The 17,899-nt window shown below is 37.4% G+C and overlaps 1 protein-coding gene across 2 annotated transcripts in view; it reads left to right on the top strand.

The window, feature by feature from the left end:
• The window catches only part of LOC143036789 (short transient receptor potential channel 4-associated protein-like), a 48,749-nt gene extending 37,286 nt beyond the window's left edge, over nt 1–11,463 (top strand). The window contains exons 14-16 of one of the 2 annotated variants that reach the window (XM_076204532.1): nt 6,397–6,615; nt 6,989–7,183; nt 8,055–11,463. In XM_076204532.1, the coding sequence (XP_076060647.1) occupies nt 6,397–6,615; nt 6,989–7,183; nt 8,055–8,183 (543 nt within the window). In that variant the 3' untranslated portion in view covers nt 8,184–11,463. The remainder of the gene's footprint in view (nt 1–6,396; nt 6,616–6,988; nt 7,184–8,054) is intronic. The other variant, XM_076204531.1, reaches the window with a different exon arrangement.
• The last annotated feature ends 6,436 nt before the right edge of the window (nt 11,464–17,899 follow it).

Raw genomic sequence — 17,899 nt, 5'->3', positions numbered from 1 at the left:
AGAGAGAATCTGATAAAATGGGATGACAGAAATACAAGAGGACACGGAAAGAAAATAAAAAAAGACAACTATAGAAGAGATTTGAAAAAGAACAGCTTTCCTCACAGAGCAATAGACAGTTGGAACAAGTTAGATGAGAAAGTGGTGTGTGCAAAAACAATACATGAATTTAAAAATAGTTTAGATAAAATGAGATATGAAGACGGGACCTCACGAGCATAGCTCCCCTTCCCGTAAAATACAACTAGGTAAATACAACTAGGTAAATACACACACACACACACACACACACACACACACACACACACACACACTTTCAACGAACGGACGGCTTGAAGAACGCTCTGAAGAAAAGTGCAGATTGTGGATACCAACGCAAAGAGAAGTGCCTTTTTGTATTTGTAGGGGGGGGGGAAATTGCTCGTGAGGTAGTGGGAAAGTAAGGAAAGAGGAGAAGGGGAGGGATTGCTGGGAAAATGGAAGGTAATGAGGAAGTAGAGGACTTGGTCCAAATAGACCGCCGAAAAGTAAACAAAAGACCACAAGACGAGCTGGAGGACGACGGAATGTCTAATAAGAATGTAAAGATTAGAAGTATAGATAGGAACAATACAGTAGAAAGTGATGAGAATATTTTCAAGGGATTTAAAGAGAGTGGGGGGGACACAAACCCCCCCCGACTGACAAAACTAGAGAAGAAGGTTGATAAGGTGATCGAGGACTTGGAGAGTAGGTTAGGTCATATGAACACCATTTTACAAAGGGTTGAAAGATTGGAAGAACTGGAAAAGGCGAATAGAAAATTAACTGATGAAATAGAAGAACTAAAAAGACAGTTAAGAGAGGTAAAGGGGGAGAATGAGGAATTGAAGAAGAATAGTAAAGAAAACAGAGAAACAATAGCTAAAGAAAGTAAAAATTGGAAGCAAACCCAAGAAGGAAATAAGATTTCATTCACTGACATAGTCAAACAGCAATTGAAAGAACATACTGAAGACTCAGTTATTAAAGTGATGAGACAAAAGGAGAATATAGTAAGGGATTTAGCAGACAAGAAGAAATGTATAATTATATTAGGAATGGAAGAGAAACACAACACAGATAGAACCACAAGAATCAAAGAGGAAAATGAAAAAGTAAGCCAATTACTAGAATCAGTTCAGGAAGATGAGCCAGGAATTATGAAACAAATCGAAGAGAAATTTAGACTCGGAAAGTATAGCACAGACAAGACCAGACCAATTAAGATTAAATTCAAGTCACAAACAACGGCAGAGAATATCTTATCCAAAACAGGGAAACTAGCAACAAGTGAACAATACAAAAATATATGGATAAAAAGAGAAATGAATAAAGAGGAAAGAGAGGAAGAAAAGCAGAAAAGACTGGAAGCTAAGACAAAAAACGAGAACAGAACGGAGTCAGAGAGAGATTCTATTGGAGAGTAGTGAACATGAAACTAAGGAAGTTCGACACACAAAAGAAAAACATAAGGGAAACAGAGAACACAATGGAAGTGGCAGAAAACTAAGAGTGTCTTACACAAATATAGATGGATTAATAACAGGATTGAATGAGCTGAATGATTATTTGAAAGAAAAAGAACTGGACATAATGGGAATTGTAGAAACAAAATTAAAAGGCCCACTACCACCCAACAGTGTAGGACATGATGCATACAATTATTGGATTAGAAACAGAGAGAAAAAGCAAGGGGGTGGAGTTATGTTCCTGACTAAGAAGGATATAAATGTGAAAGGTGTCATATATGGAAAGAATACAGTAGAGATGATTATGATAGAAGTGGAAGACAGAGATAAGAAGAGCAGAAAATTTGTGATCAATTATGTGCCTCCGAAAACAGCCTCATGGGAGGAGAGTGAATATAAAAGTATGCTAGAGGACACAAAGATAGCATTAACTAAAATAATGGAAGACGGAGGAAGAATAGTTATGATGGGCGACTTTAATTGCAAAGAAATCTGCTGGGAAGAAATGACAGTAAAGAGTGGTGATGACTCATGGGGAAATGCTCTACTTGAGATGATTACTGACCATTCAATGACACAATGGATACAAGAGAACACTAGGTATAGAAATGAAGAAGAACCATCGAGGCTAGACTTAATAATTACATCTGAACCTAGAATAGTGGACAAGATTGAATATAAAACACCAATAGGTAAAAGTGACCACATATTGATTGAACTGGAACTTAATGAAGAAAAATATATCAAAAGAAATGAACAATATAGAAAAGGAAGAATGATGTATGAAAAAACAAACTTTGATAAAATAAGAGAATTCTTCCAACAAGAAAACTGGGAAGAAATATACAAAGAAGAAACATCAGTGGAAGAGAAATGGAATATTTTGACAAAAATTTACAAAAAAGGAGTGGAAAAGTATGTCCCAAGACAAAAACAAGAAAAAGAATATGTAAAATGCTGGTACAACAAAAGTTGTAGGGAGTTAAAAGACAAAAGAGACAAAGCCTGGACCAGATGGAAAAAACACAGAAGACCTGAAAAATGGAAAATATATACTGGTTATAGAAATGAATATGTACAAAAGTGCAGAGAGAAAAAAAGAAAATATGAAAAAGATGTTATAGAAAAGTGTAAAGATCAACCAAAACTATTCTACAGATTTGTAAACAATAAACTGAAAAACAAACAAGACTTGGAGAAATTGAGACAAGGAGGAGTTGAATACACTGAGGAAAAGGAAATGGCAGAAATTATGAACAAACATTTTAAATCAGTGTTTACAAGGGAAAATATACAACCTGAAGAGATTGAGTGGAAAGAAAAAGTCCCCCCTATGGAAGAAATAGAAGTAACAAAGAATGAAATATTGACACACTTGGGTAATTTTGATGTCAGAAAATCGCATGGGCCAGATGAAATAGCAAACTGGATTCTGAAAGAATGCAGGAATGAACTGGCAGACAAAGTACATAGCATAATAAGCAGTTCCTTAAAAGAAGGAAAAGTTCCAGAAGATTGGAAAAAAGCAAATATAGTACCTATATATAAAGGAGGAAATAAAGAAGAACCTACCAACTATAGACCAGTCTCTCTAACAAGTACAATAGCAAATATTTGTGAAAGAATTATCAAAAGTAGATGGGTAAAATACTTGGAAAAAAACAACGTACTAAATCCAAGGCAATTTGGATTCAGACAAGGACGATCATGCGTCACCAATTTAATATGTTTCTATTCAAGGCTAATAGATATAATACAAGAAAGAGATGGATGGGCTGATTGTGCATTTCTAGACCTAAAAAAAGCTTTTGACAAAGTACCACATAAGAAGCTGCTTAAGAAATTAGAATATGAAGGAGGAATACAAGGTAAATTGCTAAATTGGATGGAAGACTTTTTGCAAGAAAGAAAAATGAGAGTAGTGATAAGAGATCAGCACTCAAAATGGAATGAAGTAATAAGCGGTGTCCCGCAGGGAACAGTTCTGGCCCCAATAATGTTTGCTATATATATTAATGATATGGATGAAGGAATTGAAAGCTATATGAGCTTCTTTGCAGATGATGCAAAATTACTGAAAAGAGTGAAAACTGAAGAAGATTGTGAATCACTACAGAGAGATCTAAATAAAGTACAAGAATGGAGTAGGAAGTGGGAGATGGAGTTCAATACAAAAAAGTGTAGTATAATGGAATTTGGAAAAAGCAAAAACAGAATAACAGGATCATATAATTTGGGAGAAGAAGGAATAAAAAGAGTAGAAAATGAGAAGGACCTGGGAGTCATTGTTATGAATAATATGTCACCTGAGAAACATATAAATAAGATTTTTGGAGAAACCTATAATTTAATAAGAACAATCAAAGTGGCATTTACATACCTGGATGAAGAAATGGTGAGGAAAATCCTAATCACCCTGATAAGACCAAGATTGGAATATGCAGCAACGATATGGTCACCAAGTACAAAAAAATGTATAAAAAAACTTGAAAGAATACAAAGAGCAATTACAAAATTGGCACCAACACTCTCAAAACTATCATATGAAGAGAGACTACAAAAACTTAAACTACAGACACTAGAGCAAAGAAGAGAGAGAGGAGATTTGATAGCTATTTACAGAATCATGAAAGGCATAGAAATTACTGATAGAGAGAATCTGATAAAATGGGATGACAGAAATACAAGAGGACACGGAAAGAAAATAAAAAAAGACAGCTATAGAAGAGATTTGAAAAAGAACAGCTTTCCTCACAGAGCAATAGACAGTTGGAACAAGTTAGATGAGAAAGTGGTGTGTGCAAAAACAATACATGAATTTAAAAATAGTTTAGATAAAATGAGATATGAAGACGGGACCCCACGAGCATAGCTCCCCTTCCCGTAAAATACAACTAGGTACAACTAGGTAAATACACACACACACACACACACACCTTAGGAATGAAGGGTCATGCTTGCCACTTGTTGATAAAGTAGTAGGTTTTTATAATGTGTAGTGTAAAGAGATTGAATATATATCTTGTCAGGTAGTTAAGTGAAAAACACTTGATACCACTACATTAATTGTCAGTATCTGCTGTATTTCTTATATTATAATTTCATTGGTGTACCATAATGAAAATTATAATGCAGTTCTCAGGTTGGTTAAAGTGAGCATTTATTCATGTTCTCCTTTCAGAAATAAATATTAGAATATTAATCTCTTGGATCACATAGAATAGGATATATGCTTGTCCATTTTCCTAATCTTAATACAGGGTAGCTTGCATTTGTCTGCATTGTTACAATTCTTGCCATGCCTAATATTATATGCCTTTACAATATAAGTGGTTGCACCTCAAAGATAATAATGACCAAACTTTCAGAGTATGTGTAATAAGAAATAGACATTTGGGAATGGATGCTAAGAAGAGATTATATGGAGCAATTGTACCAACAGAACTGTATAGGGGCAGAAACATGGAACACTAGAGAGGAAGAATTTGAATGTGTTTGAGATGAGGTGCCTGAGAAGTATGATAGGGGTTACTAGGCTGGATAGAGTGAGAAACGAGGTGAGGAGGAGAATGGGGGTGGAAAGGGAGTTGGGAGATAGGGTTGATGAAAGAGTATTGGGATGGTTTGGACACATGGAAAGAATGAGTGAAGAAAGATTAGTAAATGAGGTGTGGAAGGCAGAGGCAGAGGGAGTTAACATGAGGGGCAACCAAGAGTGAAATGGATGGATGGGGTAAAAGGGGTTATTGGGAAAAAGGTGAATGTCCGTTGAGGAAGGACAGAAGAAGACAAGATAGGTGGTGAATAGATAATGGTTGTGTATGGATGATCTGATGCATGGAAGGGAGTGGGTGGGGGATAGGGGGTGAGGGAGTATGTGTGAAAAAATAATTTGATGCAGCCCAAAGCGATTTCTCCCTGTCTTCTCTTTCTGAATGAGGGGCCAGAGAGGGTGGGTTGCTGATTTAATGAAGTGGCCTTGCTGTGGATGTGCTGTGTCTTGGGACACTGTTTCTGACTCAGGGCAGTGGGCAAGATGCAGGGATGACCTGTCATCCAGGAGGAGCCAAGATAAGAGGGAGGGAGGGGGTGGATGGGAGTGGAGTATGGTGGGATGGAAAATGGTTGTATATGGATGGTGTGGTGATCCATGAGGTGGAATGGCTGGGAGGTGGGGGGAAAAGGAGTATGGGTGAGAAAAATTTGACACAGCCCGAAGGGATTTCTCCCCGTCTTCTCCTTTTCTGCATGGGGGGACGGAGAGGGGGGTCACCGATTTGATGAAGCGGCCTTGCTGTGGATGTGCTGTGTCTTGCGACACTGCTTCTAACCTAGGGCAGTGGAGAAGATGCAGGGATGACCCGTCATCCAGGAGGTGTCAAGATAAGAGGGAGGGAAGAAGGTGGAGGGGAGTGGAATGTGATAGGGATAAAATGGGTAAGAGTGGTTTTTATGCCTTTGTTTTTTAGCTACCTCCCTTGTAAGGAAAAAAAAAAGCTTTTGGTATATGTATATGTATGTTTGTTGGGTATCCCCCTTGTTAGGGGGAAAGCCTTTGGTATGTGTATGTGTATATATATATATTTATGTATATTAATATATTCCTAATCTCAGTCTTATAAAATCCTTGATTACTATTTTTGATGTACATCTACATGAAAGCTCTCATAAAATTCATAAGCACCTATGTGGTAGATTAAATTTAGATATTTAATTGCACAGCTAAGAAAAAAAAAAAACTAAGTCCCATGAGCCTTCTACAATAAAGAGTATTTGAATTTTTATCAGTATTGGAAATCTAGAGGAACTAGAGTTACAGAATAAATTATATACCTTTTTTTCAGTGGTTATTTGAATTTATTGTTCCTATCTTTCATTAATTGTTAAATTTCTCTCCGTAAATTAGGAGAAGAAGTTGTTCCGGCTGGTGCGAAACAATTTAGTTGACTCCAACATGCTGGTTCGTTCGTTGGTGTTGTCACATGACCGCTTCACCAGTGAGGGTGGTTACCCAATGCAGTATGCAGCTGTGTCGCACACGCTAAGTCATGTGGCTTCATTTGCTCAACGGCTTGACTTTCTGGTCAGGCTCATCAAAACTGTTAATGTTACCACACTTACACAGGTATGTATGTGTGATGTGAAGTGATGTACTTCCTTGGTGTATGCCCCCACATAGTGATTGTTATGGTAGAAAATATATAAATGCAATAACAGAAACAGTGAAAATATAAGAACACAATTCCACTGATAGTTTGAAGTTCAAGCCTTCGAGTCTTCATTGTATTTTGAATATTTTGCATGTAACTTATATTCTTAATGTCAGAAAAGATTTTTTATATGTATATACATATGAGGAATATATGAGGAATGAGGAAAATGGAGGAGAACCAGATACCATATGTGTTAACATATCAGGGGTTTGATGCATACTTTATTTCTCACAGGAATCAAATTTGTGTAATTTTGATGTACTCTGTTTCTTGGATTTTCTGTAGGAAAATGTGAGTTGTTTGAACACATCGCTAGTCATCCTGATGGTAGGGCATCGAAGATCAGAGCTGCCATTATATTTAGAGGGGTTGAGAAAACATGCTGAACCACAATTGCTTCCAAATCTCAGGTCACTACTACTCTTTTGGCAAACACATTATTTGCACAACAAAGACAAGGACTGCAACACACTGCAAAGGGTAAGTCTATTGAAGCATTTTGTTCTTGTTTAGTCTACAGTCTAAATAATGCATGCTCATCAACACACATACTGAGACACTGAAATATGGAGAAAACATAGTAATTATGGGTGACTTTAATGCAAAGGAAATAAATTTGGAAGAATTGACAATAAAAGGTGGAGAGGAACTCTGGGGCAATGTCCTACTGGTTCTGACCATTGATTATACATTGACTCAATGGGTGAAAGAAAACATTAGATACAGACACAACGAAGAACCATTGAGACTAGAATTAATATTCACTTCTGAGCCTGAAATTGTAGAAGAAATAAATTATAAGACACCAGTTGGGAAGAGTGACCACATACTAATAGAGTTTGAACTGAAGGAACAAAATGTTGTGAGAAGAAATGAGAAACATAGAGAAGGAAGATTAATGTACAACAAAACTGGCTTTGTAAAACTTAGAAAAATTTTCAAAATGTTATTTGGGAAAGCAGGAACATGTACATGCAGACAAATATATATAAATCTAGTCACAATTAACATTAAGAGACTTTATAAAAAATTGTGTTGGGAAAAGTGATGTAATGTTAAAATTGTGATTGTATAAAACATAGATAAGTACATTTTTTGTAAATATATGTACATGTCTACTTTTGATTGCTTGAACACACATGAATATAAATGTATTTGATTTTTCTTTAAGTTGTTTGAAATAGATCTGACATCTGCTTATATATTGATTTTCAGTTTTGGTACCATATTGTGTTTTCATATTTGTAGAAAGCAAAGTGATATTTGCATTGTTAGACATCTGAAATATCTTAAATATCTTATAGGTTTCTTGTATATGCTTTTCTTAATTAAATATTTACCCTTTGAACAGAGTTCGGGAATAAGTTTTGACTTTTGGCGGGAAACTGTGTCAACATTAGTTGCTGAAAATAAGTTCACTCCAGAATGCATCTTCCACTACCTCACCCCTGAAGACTTGAATAATTCGCGAACCAGTTAACCGGAGGCCTCGCTTGTATGGCAAATGGAACGTTGTTTGATGGGGAATATTGAAGCTTTTGTATTTTATAGACATTGAAGCATAACTGAATAGGGTTAGGTTTTTATGTCGGATGTTATTGAATGCATATGGATGAACCATTTTTGTGAAGAATGTTTTTATTTTCAGGCTTGAAAATACAGTGGAACAAGACTATTGAATAAGGAAAGATATATTCAATAATGATATACATTCATATTTTCAGTACACAATACACACTTGTATGTAAACATATATTCTTCAAAATATATATTTACATATATTTATGAACATATAATAAATATGTATTTATATATATTTATTTTTTCATTTTTCTTTTATTCTTTATTTTATGCACTTGCATTATCCCCACATTTTGGCATTGTATAATACTTGTCATAATGGCCACTTGACCCTCAGTGAAATAGAAATATGAATTGAGGAACCAGTCCTATCTTCTTCCATATCATGTTTGACTTCATGGTCAGCACCAGATCTATGAATATATATAGATAAATAGCATAGCAGGAGTACTTTGCCATTTAAATATGGGTGCAGAGGATGTTAAGTAACCCCTTTGAAGCCAAGCAGTGGCGATAGTGCCAGTATATAGATTTTTATCATGTATGTGTACTGGGGGGTACTGGCTGCATAATGATATGCAGTAAGTACTTGAGGAACTGTTTTTGCGATACCCCTACACACCAAAGCAGCACATCATTGTTTAAATTTGAGTAAAATCTTTATTCAAAATTTAATGCTGAAATGCATTTGTATTACTGCTTTCTGTACTTTATTTTGTTTCCTCAAACTTATTCTTTGCCACTTATTTGACTATCTCTTCTTTTTATAATCCTTCTGTGGCGGTGAAGAAAAGAATGCCTTTACCACAGTTCCATGCATGTTGTAGAAGACAACTAAATGGTACAGAGTGTAAGGATTAGGGGTCCTCACTCTTTATTTTTCTGCATGAAAAGTTGAGATATAAGTGGGTCTGGGAAGAGGACTAGAACCCCAGTAATTGGGTCAGTAAATGTTCATTGGTACAATCACTCTTTTGTACAGTCTTAAATGCATTCGTCTCCAGGTACCTATTTCTCATAACACCTTAAATTCCATTATTTGCTTCTTTAACTTTGTAATTCACCCATAAGTCCACTAATCCAGTCCCTGCCATACTTGACCCGAAATACTTAAAGCTCATCATTTCCACCTTTTTCCTTTTAAATTCAAACTCATTGCCACATTCTTCCCTTGTACATCTCATAACCTTACTTTTGCCCACATTTACTTTTAGCTTTCTCTTCTCATATACCCTCCCAAACTCATCACCAACTGTTTCACTGTCTCCTTTGACTCAGCGACCCCTGGTTTACTTCCCACATCATTCCACTCTCCCCGGCCCCAACACCTGTCCAACACCCTTCTTTTTACCTCCTGCACCACCCCATCCATATATGTCTTTACTACTTGTGTAAATGATTTTGACTACTCTCAGACTTACCCCTATTAATGTGGGACAATGGTAAAACAAGAGGACACGGAAAAAAATTGAAAAAGGATAGTTATAGAAAAAACTTGAAAAGAAACAGTTTCCCACACAGAGCAATAAATACATGGAACAAATTAGACAACAAAACAGTATGTGCTAACACTATACAAGATTTTAAGATAAAACTTGATGCGGAGAGATACAAAGACGGGTCACCACGAGCATAGCTCCCCTCCTGTATATTACAACTAGGTAAACTAGGTAAATACATGCCATAATACCTTACTGTCATATGCCTTTTCCAAATCCATAAAAGCACAAAAGAAATTCTTACCTTTTACCTAAAGCTGCTCGCATATCTGTAACACTACAAAAATTTTATCCATACACCACCCTCATTTCCTGAATTCATATTACTCTTTCCCAGTCACTCCCTCTGTTTCCTTATTTAATCTTCTCAATTAACAAATCCCCATATGCCTCACCAACTATGCTTAAGAGACTGATCATTCTAAAACTGCTACATTCATATCTGTCCCCTTTTCCTTTGTATACTGGAATTAAAGTATACATGCACTCCTAGTCCATTGGAACATTTTCCTCCCTAAGGCACACATTAAGAAATCTCACTAGCCAATCCACTATAACAATTTTTCCTTTTGTTAAGACACTCCACTTGACACTCACCCAAGTGCCTCATCAGCTTTTACTGCTTTCATTGGTTTTTGCCTCTCTTTTCCTATAGCCCTATCATTCTCCTTACCCATCACAGTCATTTTCCTAGCATCTTTCACTGCCACAGTCAAACCTTCCCTAACCTTCACATTCAGTAAATCCTTGAAATACTCTACCCATCCTCCCCTTACCACAGAGATGCAGTGTTCAGCCTGTCTAGCCTCCCTGCCAGAGAAGCAAGGAAGAGGTTCCAAGGAAAAAGAAATTTGTTGAGTTTGAGACCATTTCTCTGGATCAGGTCTAAAAACTCACTCTATTCACTTTCCACTTCTCTTCAACTATTTCCTCCTCTTTAAATTATTTATTTATATTTTTTTTACTCATAAGGAGGTGTCTGGCCTCCCACATCACCACCTTATATTTCTCGAGACATAGAAGCCCAAGCCCATACACTTGCCCTCCAATATATACAAAACTTCATGCACATTCAGCAAATGCAACACATACAAGTACCACCACTTATGGTTCCTCCTCATATGTACAACACTCATCAACAAAAACCAGAATTGGACCTACAATAATCACACAACAATTTTTACACCCAAAAACATAGATACATACATATATCAAAAGCCTTTTCCCCCTTACAAGGGAGATAGCCAAAAAACAAAGGTATAGAATCCACTTCCACCCATTCCATCCCCATATAATCCCAAAAACATACTAACACAAATCCATATTCAAAACATATCACAAATAAACAAACTGAATTATAAACACTTAGAGCTGGGTCATTTTCTACATAGAAACAACATACATAGAGCTCTAATTCAAGAAGGAAAACTAACACCACAGTCTACACAATCCACATTCACTAATTACACAACAGTGGATTTATAACACTTATACACAACTGTATACCTTTCAACAACAACAACAACAACAACAACAACAACAACAAAAAGACATCACAACAGAAATGCAGAAAAATTTTCTGCATTTCTGTTGTAGAGTCTATTAATTGTGATTGGTAATTAAAATGAGTGGGGGGAAAGGGCAGTGGAATAGGTGGGAGTAGGTACGTACCTTTGACTTGGCTACCTTCCTTATAAGGGGGAAAAAGCTCTTGGTATATATAGATAGACAACAAATATAATCTTAATCTAGACACAAATAGGGAAAATTACTTGCAACATAAATATTTATATACTTTCCACTACATCAGTTCTTTTAGGCTACATCCATCAACTCCAACCACTCTGCTCACAAACCATATACTAGTAGGTGATTTGATTGGTTATCCCCCAATTTGGTTGAACACGCAAACAATAGACTGAAGGGGACAAATGATACTAGAACATCTCCTTAACTTAAACATAAACTCTAGGAACCACCCCACCAACCTCCTCAACATTACCAACAAACAACTTTCCATGACATAACATTGTATTCACCCTCCCTCAAAACACAAACAACATTGGAAACCATACATGATGATCTTTCCTCAGACCTCTTCCTAGTAAAGATATCAAACTAAAAAGAAAAATATAACCAACTTTCAAGAGAACATAAATGTAAATTCATAAGAATCCACTGAAGAAATAGAGAAAAATTTAAAGACCTTCAGCACAGGATCCATAGAGCAGTGAGATAGCATTAATCATTCACATGGCAAGCACAAGACATATTCTGAGAGGCTATAGAAAAAAAGGGAAAAAAAAGGAAAGTAAATACAACCCAATTACACACAAGAGATAGCCATCTTAAAAGAATGATAAAATGAAAATGAATAAATAAAAAAAAAAGACAGATATAAATGCCACCTCTCCTTTAACAAAGATGTGGAAGCGGGCAATAAAGCAATTAAAAAAAACTACCATACTGAAGGACCAGTTAAACCCTCAAACATTCACCAAAAACACCTCAGTCCAAAAGTAAGAAAAGCATCAATTGATATCCTCAACCACTCCTAGTTGTAAAGTAAAATTCCTACAATCTGGAAAAGAGCCCACATAATACCCTCATTAAAGATAAAACAAACCACTTAAAAACCTTGCACCAGTCTCGCTACTATCTACCATATCCAAGGTAATGGAAAAAACAAGTATATACCTACGAAAACATAGATGCCAAAATGCCTTTTCCCCCATATAAGGGAAGTAGCCAGCCAAGGCATGCGCTCATCTCGCATCCATTCAATACTCGTTAGTTTTCTCTTTTATTGTAGCTCCATGTGGATTAAGGGCCATTCATGCCCCCATCCACTGCCTAGGTCAGAAACAGGACCTGCCAGTTGAAACTGATTTAACCCCACTGATTCATTACATAGTGACCCTCTTCCCCTTATCCACTCATTAGTAATTTGAGATGACAAAGAAAAATCCCTTCAGACTGCATCAACTTATCATGCATTCACAGCCATTCTCCAACCTATCTCTTGCCTCATCCCTTCCCTTCTCAACAATCATACCCCTTTACCCAAAGCCCCCTTCACCCTATCCATCCATCCATCTATTTCATTCTCAGTCTTCCCTTCAACTTCATTCCATCCAACTTTGCCTTCCACATTAATTTTTTATTCTTTCCTCTCTCCTTCTCTCCATATGCCGAAACCATCCTTATAATTTTTGGGCAACTCAACCTACCAGCTCCCTATCCAACCCAGCTCTCCATCTCTTATTCTACCTACCTTAAACTCCAAGTATTTGCCCAATACAGTGTTGTAAGGACAGTCACACCCTTCACATAGTCTTCTCTGCATTCGTCCCTTGATACCTAGTGCTTGTGCCATTTTTCCACTCTTCCAAGACATTTACTTGCTTCCCTCACTATACAGAATACCTCCACTCCTGGTACATGTGACCCTAACTCTTAAAGCTCTCCACTTTTTTTGGCATCTCTAACTCACTGTTGCCCACTCCCCTAATACATTTCATCACCTTATTATTATCTGCATTTGCTTTCAACTTTCTCCTGTCAATAACCTCCAGAACTCTGCCATTAACTCCTCTAGATCCTCCTTTGACCCCATGACAAGTGCAGTCATTAGTTAACAATAAGTGGCTGACATCCCACTTCCCCTCACTCACACTAACCATTTCCAATCCCCAGCGTATCACCTTTGCATTTACCTCCTGTACTGTCCCATCCATATACACATTGAACAACCATGGTGATAGTACACAATCCTGATGTAGCCTGACCTTCATCTCAAACTATTCATTCTCACCATTTCTGACCTTAACATAAGCTCTATCACTACCCTTAGCCATTTTTTCCTTATCCCATACATCTGCAATACCTACCATGTGTTCTTTTTGACCCTGTCATAAACCTTCTCCAGATTCATAAAAGCTTTAAAAAAGTTCCCAGATATACAATCAAAAAGATCTTAAAGACAGGTGTTTATAACCAGAAATAGCTAATGTCTTGCAGGCATACAGGGCAGAGTAACCCAAAACAACAAAATTTCTTAGGGAAAAAAAAAAAAAAAAAAAAAAAAAAAAAAAAATATATATATATATATATATATATATATATATATATATATATATATATATATATATATATATATATATATATATATATATATATATATAGAGAGAGAGAGAGAGAGAGATTGGAGTTCCACAAGGAGCAGTACTCTCATCTGTGCTATTTAACTTCTTCATAAGTGATCTCCAAAGAACAGATCCACAACATAAATCCACTCACCTGTGCAGATGACCTAATGATAGTAACCCAGTACAGTAAATAACAGCAGCTAGCACCCAAGCTTATTTAGACTTGGAAATGATATAATGGAAATCTCACCCCAGAAAATATCACTTGTATTGCTGACTTCAGACAACCATGAAACATGTAATAGAAAAAGCAAATAGGCCAAACCTTTGCATAGGTAAAGAACCCATAAATGCTATGTAAAAGATATGACAGTAAACCTACTAAGACTAGTCTTAATTACAGGCTTTGGACAACATAAAGAAACTAATCATAGCAAACTTCCGGCGCTTGGCCTTCGAGCCAAAAATTTCATAAATCAATCAATCAATCATAGCAAACAGTGGATAAAAAACACACTTGGCTATGCTTCCACAGCTTGGTTCCCAACAGTCAGTAAAACAAACCAACACTTTACAAATTGTATAAAATAAAACATTAAGAATGATGGGATGCCCAAAAGCACCTTGATACCTATGCTCAAAAAACAATCGGGTATAATATGAAAATTATCTGAACACAGTTCTATGCTAAACCCTGAACCCTATTCACCCATCTCATTATATTATACAATCACACAAGAAAGGTAGCTCCATAATCAAACATAAAAACATGCCACCTGTACTATAAAATAGATCCACACAAAAGCACCTTGGAGTGATGATCAGCAAAGACATGACACCGGACAAGCATATCAATGAAATAGTCGGAGGGAGAAACCTACAATTTATTGAGGTCAATTAAAGTGGCATTTGTCTATTTGGACAAGGAAATGATAAAAAAAAATTTAACTACACTAATAAGACCAAAACTCGAGTACGCAGCAACATTATGGACACCCAATACCAAAAAGAATATAAAAAAATTAGAAAGAATACAAAGAGCAACAACAAAACTGGCACCAACTCTTTCCAAAATGACATGAACAAAGACTGTCCAAATTAGAATTACCAACTCTGGAACAAAGAAGGGAAAGAGGAGACCTACCAACTATCTATAGAATTATGAAAGGAATGGAAATCTTAGATACATACATATACCAAGGCTTTTTCCCCCTTACAAGGGAGGTAGCCAAAAAGGAAAAGGCATAAATCATTCCCACCCATTCCATCCCTGAATACTCCACACCCCTCCACCCTCCCTCTTAGCACCTCCTGGATGACGGGTCATCCCTGCACCTTGTCCACTGCCCTGAGTCAGAAGCAGTGTCGCAAGACACAGCACATCCCCAGCAAGGGCGCTTCATTAAATCGGTGACCCCCCCCTCTCCGTCCCCCCATGCATAAAGGAAAAGATGGGAAGAAATCCCTTTGGGCTGCATCAAAATTTGCTCACACATACTACCTCACCCCCCATCCCCCTGTCCATTCCACCTCATGCATCACAACATCATCCATATACAACCATTCTCCATTCACCCCTGTCTTCTGTCCTCTCCCGTCCTTCCTCAACAGACATTCCCCTCTTCCCCAAAGCCCCCTTCACCCTATCCATCCACCTCATCCTAGGACGTCCCCTCATGTTCACTCCCTCCACATCTGCCTTCCATACTTCTTTTACTAGTCTTTCTTCACTCATTCTTTCCATGTGTCCAAACCATCCCAATACTCTTTCATCAACCCTATCTCCCAATCCCTTTCCACCCCTGTTCTCCTCCTCACCTCCTCATTTCTCACTATACAGCCTAGTAACCCCCATCATACTTCTCAGACACCTCATCTCAAACACATTCAAACTCCTCTCTTCCTCTCTTATGTTCCAGGTTTCTGCCCCTTACAGTGCTGTTGGCACAATCACTCCTTCATACAGTCTCCTCTTAGCATTCATTCACAAATGTCTATTCCTCATTACACTTTTTAATCCACCAAGGCATTTACTTGCTTCTCTCAATCTACATTCTACCTCCACCTTCACTCCACCTTTTCCTGCCACATTTGCACCCAAGTATCTAAAACTATCCACTTCCTCCAGTCGCTCTCCCTTAATGCTCACTTCCAGTCTACTGCCACTTTCACCCCTTGTACATCTCATCACCTTACTTTTACCCACATTTATCTTTAGCTTTCTTCTAGTACACACTCTCCCAAACTCTGTCACCAACTTCCTCAATCCCTCCTCTAATCCTGCCACAAGCGCAGTGTCGTCCGCAAACAACAGCTGGCTCACCTCCCACTTTTCTCCATTTTCTTTAACCCTCTCCAATCCCTGACCCACTACCCTTGCATTTACCTCTCACACTACCCCATCCATGTATAAGTTGAACAGCCAGGGCAACATAACGCATCCTTGATGAAGTCCCACCTTTACCTCAAACCACTCACACTCTCCATTTTAATCCTGACACAAGCTCTACTACTCTCATAAAAACTCATGACATCTCCTAGAAGCTTTCCTCCTATCCCGTATATCCGCAAAACCTCCCACAGTGCCTTTCTGTCTACCCTGTTGTAAGCCTTTTCCAGATCCATAAAGGCCCAAAAAACATCCTTCCCCTTTCCTATAGCTTTCTCACATATCTGTCTTACCACAAAAATCTGATCTACACAACCTCTACTCGTGCTAAATCCACACTGTTCCTCACCAATTACTCCCTCTGTTCCTCTCCTAACCCTAAGATAAGAATGATTTATTGAAATGGGACAATGGAAAAACAAGAGGACACGAAAAGAAACTCAAAAAAGATAATTACAGGAGAGATCTGAAAAAAAAATAGCTTCCCACACTAGAGTGATAGACACTTGGAACAAATTAGACAAAGAAACAGTGTGTGCAAACACTATTCAAGATTCTAAGAAAAAACTTCAGGCTGAAAGATACAAAGACAGGTCACCACAAGCATAGCTCCCTTCCCGTATAATACAACTAGGTAAATACACCCAGGTCACTAAATATGCTCTCCAAGACAGACCACCAAAATCCCTCCAGACATCAGATCTACAGAAAAGTCTCTCTCAAGAGAAATAGGAACCACACTAGCAAGCTTGCATTCAAGAGACCATCTAGTTCTAATACTATACCACTTACTTATCTTATCACTTAACAGGAGTGCCACTCATTCCATCCCTTGCCTCCGTGTCACTCCTAAGACCCGACCCACACAATACTAACACATTTATCTTCCGTCTCACAAACATACTACCAAACTCTGTCTAATTCTCATTTGCGCCACATCCATGTACATTCAACTACCCACTTACTAGGGCTCTGGTTGGAGTCCTCCAAGATCTTATTCCTTGGCTTTTTTGTATTAGAAAAATAGTGGGGAATCCCTAGCCCCCTTACCCAACCCCATTTGGTTGTCTTCTTTGACACATGTGGAATTACATGGCAACATTCATCTTATCCTCATCACAGAAGAATCAGGAAGAAGTAGAGTCATAGAAGCAGTAAAGAACAGGTTCAAGGGGAAAGCAGTAATGCAAAGGTATCATCACTCCTTTATGATTACAAATCTTATGTAATAATCTCTCATGTCTAAATTAATTAGGCCAAGGGTATTTAGATGTGTGACATTTCTGCATACACTCCCTCACACATGCACACACACACACACACTACTAACTATATTTAGAATCATGAAAGGAATGGAAATCCATGATAGGAATGATTTACTAAAGAATGACAATGGAAAAACAAGAGGTCATGAAAAGAAACTCAAAAAGGATAACCAGAAGAGATTGTAAAAAGAATAGCTTCCCACACAGAGTGCTGGATATCTGGAATAACTTAGATAAAGAAGCAGTGTGTGCAAATACTATTCAAGATTTTAAGAAAAAACTTGATGCTTAAAGATACAAAGACGGGTCACCAC

Source organism: Oratosquilla oratoria, chromosome 21 (genome assembly GCF_046742065.1).
Source record: "Oratosquilla oratoria isolate Oo_2021 chromosome 21, ASM4674206v1, whole genome shotgun sequence".
In the NCBI taxonomy this organism is placed as follows: Eukaryota; Metazoa; Arthropoda; class Malacostraca; order Stomatopoda; family Squillidae; genus Oratosquilla; species Oratosquilla oratoria.
This window is presented reverse-complemented; position numbering and strand designations above follow the sequence as displayed.